Genomic DNA, 14,797 nt, shown 5'->3' with positions numbered 1-14,797 from the left:
TTTCAACAGGTATAAAATTTCAGTTATGTGAGAAGAAACATTTCTAGAGGTGTTCTATACAACACTTAAAAATACACTTGAAAATATACTAAGATGGTAAATCTTATGTTAAGTGTCCTCTCCACAATAATAAAGAGAAAGGCAAAATAAAGACTCTTTCAGACAGACATTGAAAGAATAGATCATTAGCATATCTGCTAAAACAAGAAATGTTTAAGGAAGTTCATCATGACAAGAGAAATAGAGGGAAATAATTGGAATAAGAAATAAAGGTTTCTCAAGCTTTTAACCAAATAAGCAAAATAACCAAACAGACAAAATAATAATAATAGTGATAGTAATTCATTATTAATTATAGTAGTAATAGTTTACCATTGCTGACTGCAAATTAGCAAAAACTTAGTGGTGCAAAACAATGTATATTTATTCTCTCACTGTTTCCGTGGGTCTGTAGTCCAGGCATGGTATAGCTGGTCCTCTGGTCAGGGTCTCACCAGGCTGCAATTCAGGGGTTGAACAGGCTGCTTTCTCAACGGGTGGCTTTACTTGGAAAGAATAGGCTTCCAAGCTCATTTCAGGCTTTAGACAGAACTCGTTTTCTCATAGGCATATGACTGAGTCCCAAATTTTTGTAGGTAATTGGTTGGAGGTCCCCTGCTGACCCCAGAAGGCTCACACAGTCCCTTCCCATGTCAGCTTCCTCAACATATCTGTATTTCATCAAGCCTACAAGGGGGATCTTTTGCTCCAGTCTGCTAAGATGAATCCTCATGTAATACAACATATTCAGGGACTGACATTCCATCTCCTTTGCCAATTCTCTTGTCTAGAAGTAAGTCTGATGCCTCCCACATGCAAGGGGAAAGGGTTCACAAATTCTTGGACACTACAAAGTGAAAATTATTGGAGGGGGTCACCTTAGGGTTTGTGCACCTTATTTTTATTACAAAAATCTCACTTACTTGGAGAAAGGAAAGTGTGTTTAATTTTGGAAACATCCTTCCATCAATCTAATTAGGTCTTGGTAAATTTCATGGGGTGCATCTTGTCCAAGGTAAAAATCCACATGATTGTAGTGTGGAATCAACTTGTAATAAATAAGCCTGGTAATTTTAGGGAGTAAATTCTCAACATCTTTGAGATCAGCCACACGGTCCTGTCCACCGCTCCACACTGCTGTTGGAACTTCCATCTTAGAAACGTTGTATAGGGGAGGTGTAAGCTAAATAAAATTAAAGAGAGGGAAAAATAGTTTTCACAGAGAACCACATTATAGAAGTAATTTTCTTTTTCTTTCTTTCTTTTTTTTTTTACTTATTTTTAGGGCCAAGCTCGCGGCATATGGAAGTTCCCAGGCTAGGGGTCGAATCGGAACTATAGCTGCTGGCCACAGCCACAGCCACAGCAACGCTGGATCCAAGCCTCATCTGTGACCTACACCACAGCTCATGGCAACACTGGATCCTTAATCCACTGAGAGAAGCCAGGGATAGAACCTACAACCTCATGGTTACAAGTCAGATTCGTTTCCCCTATCCCACAACAGGAACTCCAAAATAATGTTAACTATCAGTTGTTAAGCAAGTTCTTCAAATGCTAAAAATGTGCAATTAGGACACACTTGATGCTATATAAACATTAAAATGTTAAAAATACTTGAAAGCACTTTTGTGCAATAATACGAATTATAGATAAAAAAGACAACCATTATGTTCCTGATTTAAACTTTGGGGAAAATAGATGAGAATCTTAGAGGAAGGGGTTTCTTGTTTCTGTGGAAGATCTTTCTAGCAACAGTTGGATTGAGAGTGTATCCATTTCAAACAATATATTGGATAGAATAAATAGAAACATCCCTTCTCAAATGCAGAAATCTGGGCTTAAGGAATTATTTTTTTCTTTTTTGGTATATGGAGGTTACCAGGCCAGGGATCGAATGTGAGACACAGCTGCAATCTATGCTGCAGCAGCAGCCATGCCAGATCCTTAACTCACTGCACCACAGCAGGAACTCCCTGGGCTCAAGGGAATTATTAATACTCAAGCAGACTCTTCTTTTTTTTTTTTTTTTTTTTCTTTTTAGGGTCAAACCCGTGGCACATGGAAGTTCCAGGGCTAGGAGTCAAATCAGAGCTATAGCTGCCAGCCTATGCCACAGCCACAGCAACTCAGTATACTTAATCCACTGAGCAAGGCCCGTGGATTGAAACTGCATCCTCGTGAATACCAGTCGGATTCATAACCTGCTGAGCCACAATGGCAACTCGAACAGACTATTTAGGGAGGATTGAGATCAGTACAAAAGAAGACATTTGAAAAATGTTTGAAAGGAGACAGCCTGTTACAGAGAACTAGATTGGCTGCTATCTAATCTGGCAAATTTCCCTTCCCCCTTCTTTCTGGTAACAAACCTTTCTTGTGCTGATTCAACAAATCCCGAGCCCTCAGTTCCAGAATGGTCCAGGGTGATCAGTGTTGGCCAATTAGTCCTTCACTCTCCTGGCTACAGTCTAATTGTATGAGAGATGGAGGCATTACTAAAAATGGGCCAGTGTTCTCTTGGGAAATTTTTGCCAGAGCTATTGAGAAAATATAGGCCTTTTCTTTGGGTTTGCAGTTTAAAAAAAGGGATATGAGCTAAGTATATACAGTCATCATTGTACTATCTTGTAAATACCCTAAGAACGGAAATAGCTTATGCAAGCAGAATTGCAAGAAAGTGAGAGGGAAAGAGGTGTTGTGACAGTATATATATTCTTTGCTATTATGAGTTTACCACTATAGCTTTTGGTTCAGTAAAACTAAACCATATATATAAAATATTAATTAATTTAATTAATATATAATATATAAATTAATTTAATTCAAAATATAGTTGATATCTGGAGTTCCCTTGTGGCACAGAAGGATAAGGATCTGGTATTGTCACTGCTACGGATTAGGTTGAAGCTATGGCAAAGGTTCAACCTCTGGCCCGAGATTCTACATGCCATAGGTGCAGTCAAAAAGAAAAAGATAAAAATAAAGTTGATTTCTGCTACTTGCCATGGAAAGAGTTGTGTATTCTATGGACTAAACTGTGTTCTCCCCCAACTCATATGTTGAAACCCCAACCCCAAAGGTGATTGCATTTGGAGATAAGACTTTCAGGAGGTAATTAAGGTTAAATGAGATCTTATGGTTTGGGTCTCAATCCAATAAGATTGATGGCCTTAAGAGAAGGGGGTAGGGAGAGAGAGATACTACTTTCTTCAATCACACACAGGGGACAGACTCTGTGGACACCTGGAGAAGGTGGCTTCCTGAAACCCAGGAAGAGAGCTCTCACTAGAACCTGACCATGCTGGCACCCTGAACTCAGACTTCCAGCCTCCAGAACTGTTAGAAATAAATTTATGTCCTTTAAGCCACTCAGAATATGGGATTTTTTATGGTAGTCCAAGCAGATTAATATATCCATAGCTACTTTGGGTAGCAAGACTAGGAAGGAAAGGTAATATGGATCAAGTTATAGATGATTAGGAAACAGTAGCCCTAGCCAGGGAGAGGTTTCTAAAGACTAGAAGGGTACCTGGGGGAGACCCCGACTTGGTGACGGCATGCCATGAGTTCTCTTAGAGGAGTGATACTCAGGCAGAGTGCACTAGTACAGTCATTTCACATGTTACTGTCAGTGCATGAGTTGGTGCCTGGGTCTTTGCATTATTAAGTATCTCACCCCTGCTCTATAACACTGGGAAGCCTTGGACCTGGGCTTAGGAGCAGGTGTAGCTAGGAGGAGGCAACATGAAGGGCAGAGAAGGAAATTGGTGCAGATTAGCTAATGAGCAGTGCACACAGGGGAACACTGCGCTCAGAAAAGCCTGGTGCAGGACAGGGTCCCAGTGCAAAGTGCAACTGAAGAAAGAAAAGGCATGATTTTCCTAACTTGACAGTTTTCTCAATAGGAAAATTCAAAGCATAAATGTTCAAATGTAAGGATGGAGAGGGAGAAAGAATAGAAAAACAACACAGCACTAGGGGCAGCAAAAATATTAGCAGGCCTTAAGATACAGGTGGATCTGAGAAGGCCTGAAGTCAGAATACATTTATTGCAATTATTTAATACCCAGCTAAGAATGAACAGGGGAGTCTAGAAGATGACAAGATCAGAAGCCAAATTATATATGGTGGCTTTTGGCCAAGAAATTATTATTATTATTATTATTATTATTATTACTTTTTTACTAATAAAGGATTGGTGAGTCTGTTGGTAATTACACCTGTCTAATTTATGGTGTTATTACTCATAGTTGTGACAAATGTTATTGATTTTTTAAAACATGTATATCGTTTACCCTTGGTTTGTTTTAGGCATTTTTCCTCAAAGTTCCAAGCAAAAGATCCATAATTAAACCTGATTCACCACATATTTTGATAGAATCTACAAGCACAATGAATAAGTTAATACCTGTGATTCAACTCTCACCCAAGCAAGCATTTGAATCTTATAGGATAAAGTCATCAACTAAAAAAGATTTACCTAAAGCAACTATATTCTCCTGCTAGGACAAAGAATTGGTTAATTATGAGTAAATAGTAATTTGACACAGTGTGTGAGTTTGTGTGTGTGGGCAACACCGTCCTCCATACATATAACTATAGCAGTTTAGGAGAAAAAAATATTAAGATTTTTCACACTAGTTGAGGTTATGCATTTTGACCATTGTAGTTATTATGGTGGCATTGAAATTGCTTTTTAAAAAATTTCCAAATTCCCACATCCCATATATCTTTGATGACTATATATTTGATTTGAGCTCAGTCTATCAGCAAGAAGCCAAATCCATCACTGGATTTCCTTAAATACTAGAAAAAAATAACAGCACAGAATTGCTTTAACACAGAATTTTTATTCCAAAAGTTTTTATATATAATGTCAAGAAATAAATTGACATACAATTATTCTACAGCTAGTACTGCCTCTTCCTAAAGGTGATATTCTTATCTGGAATTTCTTTAATAATTCATATATTTTTACAAAATGAGTAATAGGAGTTCCTGTAGTGGCCCAATGGTAACAAACCTGACTAATATCCATGAGGATGTGAGTTCAATCCCTGGCCTTGCTCAGTGGGATATGGATCTGGCGTTGTCATGAGCTGCAGCTCCAATTCGACCCCTAGCCTGGGAACTTCCTTATGCAGCAGGAGCAGCCCTAAAAACAAAAACAAAAACAAAAAAGAACAAATGACACCCCAAGGAATTATTAGGATAGTGTTAGTTAATATTATAAGAGATGGATAAGTCAGAGAATTTGCTCTAGAGAAACAAAATTATGCATCTTTAATTCTTTAAAATGTGGTCTAATTAAGTGCTAATAGTTTCTATTTTCTGAAAAGGAATAAGTGTAGTGGAAGAAGACTGGACTTTAGATTTTGGAATCCCTGGGTTATATTTTGGTTCTTTATTAGCTAAATGATTTTGACAATTTCCCTAACTCTCTGAACCTCTGGAAAAAAAGAGACAATAATATTTACTTTGTAAGATCACTGAGAATCAAAAATAATGATATAGCATATGGTAAGAACTGAATAAGTAGCATCTGATCTATAAAAATATTTGGTATGGTAAACAGGGCCTAATAGGTCCTTAACGCATTAAAACTATTTTTTTTTAGTTCATTTGCAATGTGCAACTGATGATTATTGCTATTATTGTACCTGGTGGAAGTGCATCATGTTCTGATAAGGGTTTCCCCAATCGAATGCTTGGAACCGACCAGAATTAACAGCCTATAATAATACAAAAATATTTAACATGTAAAAATGACACAAGAAAACAATGTACATTTAAAGACACTAAACAAAAAATATACAAAGAGATTGACATTATGTCCCACTCTTTAGCACATGAGCTAAAAGTCAATAAAGTTTAATAAGTCAAATAATAAAAATGATAAAAAAATCGATACTAATTCACAGAACTGACTGACAATCTTTTATTCCCTTCTGTAAGTTTCCAGTGGAAAATTCTCAAGCGGTGTTGCCTTTAAATATAATGCTGTATACTAGGAAAAATTTTTAAAGGATGCTGAATTGAATGATTCTTGAATATCTTGGATTCAGGAATTTTTATAATTTTGGGGGGCATGCCTGTGGCATGCAGAAGTTCTCTGGCCAGGGATTGAACTCATGCCACAATAGTGCTGACGCCAGATCCTTAACCTACTAAGCCACCAGGAAACTCCTATATGTTTTTTAAAAAAAGTTACCAGCTATCCATCTCCCACATTAAAAAGTGATGGCTATTATTATTAAACAATTTTATACCTTAATTATCCTTGTCAGATAGTCTGGGATACTACAACTCTTTATCTTATTCTTAAACATTTTTGTTGCTTTTGAATGGTCACTCAAAGAGCATCTTCAGGGCTTTGCGAGGTGTAGCGTCTTTCTGTCTCCCATCTGTATACAGGGCCAAGAAGCCTGCCATATTGTCAATAACATGGCTATAGGCTGAGTCTCTGAGATGACATGTATGCCCGTTTTTTCATTTTAATTTTTTAACTTTGGATATTAGAGTAGAAACATGCATACCTCTAGGGGTTCCTTTTTCTGTTATTTGCCACCCGTGTTGGATGGAAGAGACAGATACTTCTTACCTTTACCTCAAGAACTTCATTAAATTATTCTCAGCTTGTTCCATGGGCTTTCTCCCCCCTTAACTTGAATCTTAGATTTTTTTCACATTAATTGATTTGTCTGATTTTTTTTGTTTGAAATGGTTCCCATTGGGATTTATACTGACAGAGGCAGTAGTCTGCTGCAACTGAAATTCTGCAGGTTTTCAGCAATGAGAAGCAATAAGAATGCACTAGTTAGGAACTTAGTTCTAGCATCAAACAGACTTGGCCTGAATCCAGGCTTAATCGGTTTTTAACCTGTGATCCAGACAAGAGATGCTTCTTTTCTAAATCTATTTCTCATCTGTGCAACAGAAATGACAATAATATTCTTATCAAGTTGTGAAGATTAAATAGGGTAATGCATAAAGAGAATGTAGCACCTATGAATGCTTAAGAAATTGCTTTTTATTAATATTAATACTATCTCTATTACCATCATCATGCTTGCCTTCGCTATCTACATAACTTATGAAAAAATACTTTATCTCCCCTCTAACTTATTTCTATTCTGAAGAGAACTTTTTGTCAAAGGAGAATTCTCTTTAAGAACAGTTAGCTCAGAGTTCCTGCTGTGGCTCAGTGGATTAAGAACCCAACTGGTATCCATGAGAACTTGGGTTTGATCCCTGGCCTTGTTCAGTCAGTTATGGATCTGGCATTGCCACGAGCTATGGTGTAAGCTGCAGATGTGGCTTGGATCTCATGTTGCTGTGACTGTGGTATAGGCTGGCAGCTGCAGCTCCAATTCAATCCCTAGCCTGGGAACCTCCATGTGCTGTGGGTGCAAAGCAAACAAACAAAACACAACACAAAACAAAACAAAAAAGAAGAGTTAGCTGACATTTGTAGAACGGGGAGTATCAATGCCTTCATTGAAAGATTGTTATAAGAATTCAATGAGAATGAATGAAATCTTATGTTTGGACAATAAGAGGAACACACAGTAAGAGTTCAATAAAACAAAACTGACATTGTATTACTCAGAAGGGCATGCTCATCACAGTCTACTTGTCTCTTCATTAGTAGGAGGTCCTATGTCCTATGTTCTATCTTTCTTCCTATAGGAACTTGAAGACTTATTTCCTTGGGATGGAACTCTTCAAAGAATTTCAGAAATCCTCAGCTAGATTTTCAGACTATCTATAGCAGTGTTTCTCAACTTTAAAGCATGGAACAAATTAATTAGGGTATAGGTTAAAATGCAAATTCCTAGGGGTCTCAGATCCCTATTATACTTTTTAAAGTATTTAAAAAATAAAATATTTAATTAAGTATTAGAACTTCGAGGAGACCTTCCGTCCTCCTCCCTCCACAAACATTCATACTCATACATTCTTGGCTCAGAAAGCTATACTTACTAAATTTAATTTATCTCTGAGCTGGCCAAATATTGAGTAATATAGTAACTCAAAAAAAAACTTAAACTGAGAGTAAAAATAGTAAAAATACCTTTGATATAGTTTAACTCTTCTCTAATATTTGACTTCCTCTGAATACAGCATTATTTCCGCACTCTGAAATCACCCATATTCCCCTTGGAGGATAAGCAGATCTTTCTGGATAGCCTGTATCATGTTCTATAAAGCTCGATTAGAGTTTATGATTTCCCAAAAGGGGAAACACAAGCTTTGCCTAGAAAAGGCAATTTTGTGTAAACTAAGGATGAGAATTCACTCATAATATCTGGGAACCCAAACACCAGACACCGAGGACATAGGGAATAGAAGACAGAAGAGGAAACCAACATGAGTTGATACTGATTCCAGAAACATCAAATCTGACAGTGGCAGAACCTGCAAAACTCTGCTGTGAGCTCCCTGGGATGCTCCTTGGGACTTTGCAGAGATGTGTGCACCATGTCAGGAATAGGGAGTACGTACCTGGGCCCAGTGCAGCATATTCTGAACAGATGTTCCCGCATGGCTCTGTGCCAAATAAACATCCAAGCGACTCTGTAAAGTAAAATGATTATTTCTGGAGTTCCCGTTGTGTCTCAGCAGTAAGGAACCTGACTAGTATCCATGAGGTTGCAGGTTCGATTCTTGGCCTCGTTCAGTGGGTTAAGGATCCGGCATTAGAGACGGCTCGGATCTCACGTTGCTGTGGCTGTGGCCAGTAGCTACAGATCTGATTCGACCCTACCTTGGGAACTTCCATATGCCACGGGTGCGGCCCTAAAAAGACAAACAAACAAAAGAAACAATTATTTCTTACCTGGGAGCTATCATATAATCACACTACAAGGAAATATGAGTATTTTCTTTCTCTCTCTCCCCTCACTCTTTCTTTTAAGGAATAAACGTGCACCATACCATTTGCAGATATATTTAAGGACTCTCTGCAGCCCATCTTTAAGGACTTTTTCCTCCCTCACTTTGATTCTTCTGTCCTGGGCAGTGTAAGCCCCACTAGGGGCATCCTGCTGGTCAAAGACAAATGGTCATGCACCTCTCCTTTCCAGCCTCACCTCTGACAGGTCCAAGAATATAGGCAGTCAAGAGAGAAAAACCCCAGTGAACTTCTCCTTCACCCTGTGTGTTAAGTCCTAAGGGACATTCTAAGAAAATGTTTCATCATAAGACGCTGAGAACAGATCTGAATGTTTCCTTTTGCCTTCTGTTTAAAAAAACAAAAACAAAAACTGAATATTCTGCAGGGTTCTTTGAAAGTTTGTGGGACTTATTTTTTCTTTTTTTTCTTTTTTTTTTTGTCTTTTTGCCATTTCTTGGGCCACTCTCGCGGCATATGGAGGTTCCCAGGTTAGGGGACCAATCGGAGCTGTAGCCACCGGTCTACACCAGAGCCACAGCAACGTGGAATCTGAGCTGCGTCTGCGACCTACACCACAGCTCACAGCAACGCCGGATCCTTAACCTACTGAGCAAGGTCAGGGATCGAGCCCGCAACCTCATGGTTCCTAGTCGGATTTGTTAACCACTGCACTGTGACAGGAACTCCCTGTGGAACTTAATTTATCCAGTATTTAAACCTCTATTAACATTTACATTTCTTTTTAAATGAAAAAAAAAATTCTTGACTTTAATATTTTCATTTTGTTTTCTTTAGTATACAAAAGAATTATTTTCTATCAAAGTGGGTATCAGAAACATTTTGGATATTTAAAAAAAAATACAGCTACTTATGAGCCACCCAAACCTATGAATCAATATCAGAATTTTTACGGCTGACTTCTGGACATGTGTATTTTTTCAAAGTTCCACAAAAGCTACTTATGTATCCCTGATTATGCTCCACTAAAATAGACATCCTTGGAGTTCTTGTTGTGGCTCAGCAGTTAGTGAACCCGACTAGCATCCATGAGGATGCTTAGACCCCTAGCCTGGGATGCAGCTCTAAAAAGACAAAAAGACAAAAATAAAATAAAATAAAACATCCTCGTAGGCACAGTAATCGTCTATAATCCAGTCCCTAAGAGTGAGAGAAAAGGCAATCTGAATATATAAATGTACAATGAGGGCCCCCAACAAATATTCTAGGGTGTCATTTTTGTCAAGTCTTTCTACCGAATTTTTTTAAGGTCTGATAACTTAGCTCTACATTCTTCCATCTAAGTGATAGGCAAGTAAATTGAGAAAGTAAGAAAGTAACGTGCAAGGCAGTGGTTAAGGCATGCCTTGCATAAATAGCTTTTTATAAATCTTGCTCGAAAGCCAGGAAAGTATTAAAATCAGCACTTTTCCCTGAGGTAGATGAGGCTCTGGGCAGTAGTCTGTGAGATAGATGGACACTATCTTCAGCTTTGTCCCACCTCTGGTTTCAAATCTATCTCCAATCTAGCTGGGGACAGTAACTTCCTCTCTTTCTCCCACCCATTCTTCCAGTCTGCTAGTGGTAGCTAAGAAGGGGAAAAAAAATCTTAGTTAAGTTGGAAAGGACTTGATAAGAACCCCCCTACTTATCCATCTTTGTATCCCTTGAACAGTGAGTCTGTAGCTATCACTGAAGAGCTATTCCTTTATCCATTTGGATAAAAGAAGTAAAATGAAGTTCAAAAAATGACTATTTCCAAATCACATATAAAGGTAGAAAATTGTTTAAAAAAATAGATACCTGGGCTCACTCACTGAAATTCTCCTTCAGTAGGTCTGAGATAGGGCTTAGGCATAGCAAGATAAATTTTAAAACCATAGCCCTAGTCTAAGTGAAGGAATTTTCAATAGCAGCACATTGGCTAGCAACAGGGTTGGTGAGAATTTTCAGTGGCAAAGTCTTCTTAAATCTTTCCACTAAAGAAAGCTGACTCTCATCTTTGACTGGAAGCCTTAAACAGGTTAGCTACATTCCAGAGGCAAAAAGGAGAATTTGAAATGTGGTTTTCATGCAATTCAGAATAAATTCTCCTCTCTGTGCAACAAAGCAATTACCTTCCTGGATCTGACTACTTACACCTACCATGTTTAAGTTTTTTGGATCAAATCCACTCAAAGTAAATATAAAGTTGCTGCAAATATGATGAAATATCTTCCAGTTGCACATGTTGGTGGCAATGAATTGGTCAAAAAACGTGTGAGGAGAGAACATCTTGTCACCAAATAATACCTGTAAGATCAATTTAAGACAGCATCAACTTTCATGGATATGAACATCAAGAGCAGAAAATGAATGGTAATTCAGACAAGGACTAGACACAGGTGACATCTGCTAAGTACTACTCCTCAGTGAAGCCAAGAGGCTTATTAAACTTTGGAGTCAGGGATGCCTTGGTTTGATTCTAGACCCTATGTCTTATACCTTAGGAAAGCATTTAATTTATATTATTTTGAATTTCCTCAACTATAAAATAGAAAATTAATATACACTAAGTAGGAGTGTTGTGTAGATAGTAGGTCACATCTTGCCTACTCCAAGATTTAGAGTAGGAAGACCTTGAGCTCATCTTCTTCTACAGGCATGCTAAAATTACAAGCAACTGTTGATGAGAAAAATTGGAAGACCAACATTTGGTCAATAGGAGAGAAGAGAAAGAAAGCCTCAACCTCTAAAAGTTTATGCCATGCCTATAATGCTATCTATCATTTCATTGTCAAATCCTAGCGAGTCTGGCTTCTTTTTGCACAATCCTGTCTCAGTTTCTCAACATATATCAGCTGAAGTATAACAATAATCCCATAACCATTCTTCTCATCTTTTGCCCTTCTTCATATCCATTACTCCTATCCATTTCCATTTGGTCATCAGGAGGATTTTTCTAAAAAACGAGCATTATGAATGTCAATCCTTTGTGTAAATACCTTCCACAGTCACCCACTCTCTATGGAATAAAATCCAAACTTATTTACTTGGCATTTAAGCCTTTTAAAAATCTATTCCTAAAAAGACAAAACAAACAAACAAACAAACAAAACCCCACTTTGGAGTTCCTGTCGTGGCGCAGCAGAAACGAATCCGACTAGGAACAATGAAGTTGCGGGTTCTACCCTGCCCTTGCTCAGTGGTTAACCCTTAACGGATCTGACATTGCTGTGAGCTGTGGTGTAAGTTGCAGACACAGCTTGGATCCAGCATTGCTGTGCCTCTGGCGTAGGCCGGCGGCTGGAAACCTCCATATGGCACGGGTGCGGCCCTAAAAATACAAAAAAAAAAAAAAAGGATCTATCCCTATGCTTCCAATATTACTTCTCATATACATCACAATTTTTTTTAGATTCCTTTTAAGATTTTTATTTTTTTTTCTATTATAGTTGATTTACAACGTTCTATCAATTTATCCTGTACAGCAAAACTCCTCACAAATTTAAAGCCCCAATAATGTCAACTACATGTGGTTTCCCATAACTTGAGCTTCACCCTTTCAATGTTGCTCATGTTTCCTTCCTGGTTTGGAAAGACTTTCTATACCACCTTGTAAATTGAAATCTTGTCCTTTGGCTCAAACTCAACAATGCCATCCAAGAAGTCTTCCATGATTCCCAAAACTAGAAACATTTTCTATGAGTTTGTCTACCAATTTCTTTGCTCTCTCATTATGATGATGCTGGCATTTCTATTAGAAATCAGTGAATCATATACAGTAACTTCTCTATTGGAATTAAAGCTCCTTTAGGGCAATATTTATAAAAATATGAAACTTGGTGATCCATTTCTCTGCTTAACATTCTTCAATGGCTTCCCATTACCAACAGAACAAGACCTAAACTCCTTAACGTGACATAACTGCTTTCGGCTATCTGTCCCCTACTCTCTCCTTGGTCAAATCTCCCACCATTCTCAGAGGCACCCTAATTTTCAGTCATAGTAATTGACTGAAAAGTATCTTTAAACTTATAAAGTATCTTTATAAACAGATAGCTGTTTCCTGATGACATGCTTTTGAAATAGAAACTCTCAGATATGTTTTTATAGAATAGGATTGAACTGTACTACACCACAGACATGTCAAAACACATGGAAAGTTGAAGCAAAGCTGGGCAAATTGAGGAGAATGCAGAGATTCCATCATCTCAAAATGTATCTTAACTCTATGGGAATGTGGAAATAATTGAACAAGAAGTCCAGTGTTGTTTACCCAATAATGTGGGACCAAGCTGGACTGAAATCTTTGTGTTAAAAGAGGCCTACATACTAAGAGGAGAATGTGAGCATTTTCCATGTTGTTCCGATAGCTTTCCTGCTACTGTCTTTCTCGGTTGTACAGATATGGAATTGAATCACCATGGGATAATTTGCTCATCCTTCACCAACCAGAATGCCTGATTTCTATAAAGACTGTTTCATGTTCACATGCGTTCACTGAAATCACTGAACAGCGTGATCATCTTCACTCTCCCACAGGAGAAGCTCATATTACAATGCAATAGGAAAACACACCAACTCTCACAGAGCAGTTCTCCACTGAGTAAATAATCAGTTTAGTTAGCTGGCAGCTGGCAAAGAAGCATGTGGAGTCTAGGATATCGCCTAGGTTTTGAGACGTTGACAGACTGAGAGTCTGCAAAGTGTGGGCAATCGAGCAAAGTTGGATTGTAGTGGTGAGGGAAATTATTCTTTGACAATCATGACAGTAATAACAATAGTTGGCATTTGTTAAAGGCTAACAATGTACAAGACCTATCCCTAAGGGGGTTTACATATATGAACTCAAGCCTCTCCTATGAGTTCCTCTCTCATAGAAGCGACTACTCTTATTCCACTTTACAGATAAAGAAAATGTTTCCCAGAACACTTAAGGTCTTGACCATATTTACCCAGCTACCTAGGATTCAAACCCATGACATCAGACTCCTACTGTGATCTCAACTACTATACTATACTGTCCCTGATAAACTTGGGGGCCCAGAGAGAAATTTAACCTACTAGATTAAACCAACCAATCAATTAATCAGTCAGATTAGCTTTTGCTATGTCTGTGATTGAGGAATGACATGAGAAGCCTCTAGAAGACAATAGGATAGAATGGCATCAGAGTACTACTCCCTGAACACTTTTGGTAAAAGTGTACATCATCAGTAAAGCTACATGTGTACCCTGAGCACCAATTATAGTCTTAGAAGTTTGTAAAATGTTATTTGTCTCTGATTATCTTCTCTTGAAATCAGTGGAAACAGAGCTAATTTTAGTTACTACAGATTAAAACTTGCAGAAAAGTTGTCACATACCTTGACTACGTCTCTGGAAAGAGCTGTTAATTGTTTCAGAGGACACTGGGTGTATTTCACTGTGGTGACTGGAGCCAGTGCAAAAAATATCTTAATCCTTTTAGCCAGTTCTGGATTAGTGGAGAATGCTATGAAAGCTAAAAGGGAAGAAGATATGAGCCCATAGATTTAAAACAATTACTAATTCCTTTTAAATTATAGTAAAAGTGGTTATATTGAAAAAAACAAAACACAGAAACTCAGAGTAAGGACCATTTTTCGGGAAGGATTTTTTACATTTCCAAAGGTGGAACTGGCTAATTTAAAATAAAGTGAATTTCCTCACTTAAAAAAAAAATGCATATAGATGTAAATCTACTTAGAGAGAATGTTGAAGAAAGAGTTCAAATATTTATTGTGGAACATGTCTAGGTAAACTGCAAGGGCCTTTCTAGCTTGACCATAGCTTTTGGTATCAGACAAAACTGGGCTACAATCTTGGCTTCCCATTTGCAGGCTGTGTGAACATTTGGGC

The 14,797-nt window shown here is 37.9% G+C and overlaps 1 protein-coding gene across 1 annotated transcript in view; it reads right to left on the bottom strand.

Annotated features, from left to right (window-relative positions):
* Positions 1 to 367: 367 nt before the first annotated feature.
* LOC125115806 (lipase member K-like) overlaps positions 368 to 14,797 on the bottom strand; it is a 34,699-nt gene continuing 20,269 nt past the window's right edge. The window contains exons 6-10 of the mRNA XM_047760355.1: positions 14,284 to 14,420; positions 11,081 to 11,227; positions 8,548 to 8,619; positions 5,703 to 5,774; positions 368 to 1,222 (exon numbers count right to left, since the gene is read on the bottom strand). Coding sequence (XP_047616311.1) covers positions 983 to 1,222; positions 5,703 to 5,774; positions 8,548 to 8,619; positions 11,081 to 11,227; positions 14,284 to 14,420 — 668 coding nt within the window. The 3' untranslated portion in view covers positions 368 to 982. The remainder of the gene's footprint in view (positions 1,223 to 5,702; positions 5,775 to 8,547; positions 8,620 to 11,080; positions 11,228 to 14,283; positions 14,421 to 14,797) is intronic.

The sequence above is a fragment of the Phacochoerus africanus genome, chromosome 15, assembly GCF_016906955.1.
Source record: "Phacochoerus africanus isolate WHEZ1 chromosome 15, ROS_Pafr_v1, whole genome shotgun sequence".
Classification (NCBI taxonomy): Eukaryota; Metazoa; Chordata; class Mammalia; order Artiodactyla; family Suidae; genus Phacochoerus; species Phacochoerus africanus.
This window is presented reverse-complemented; position numbering and strand designations above follow the sequence as displayed.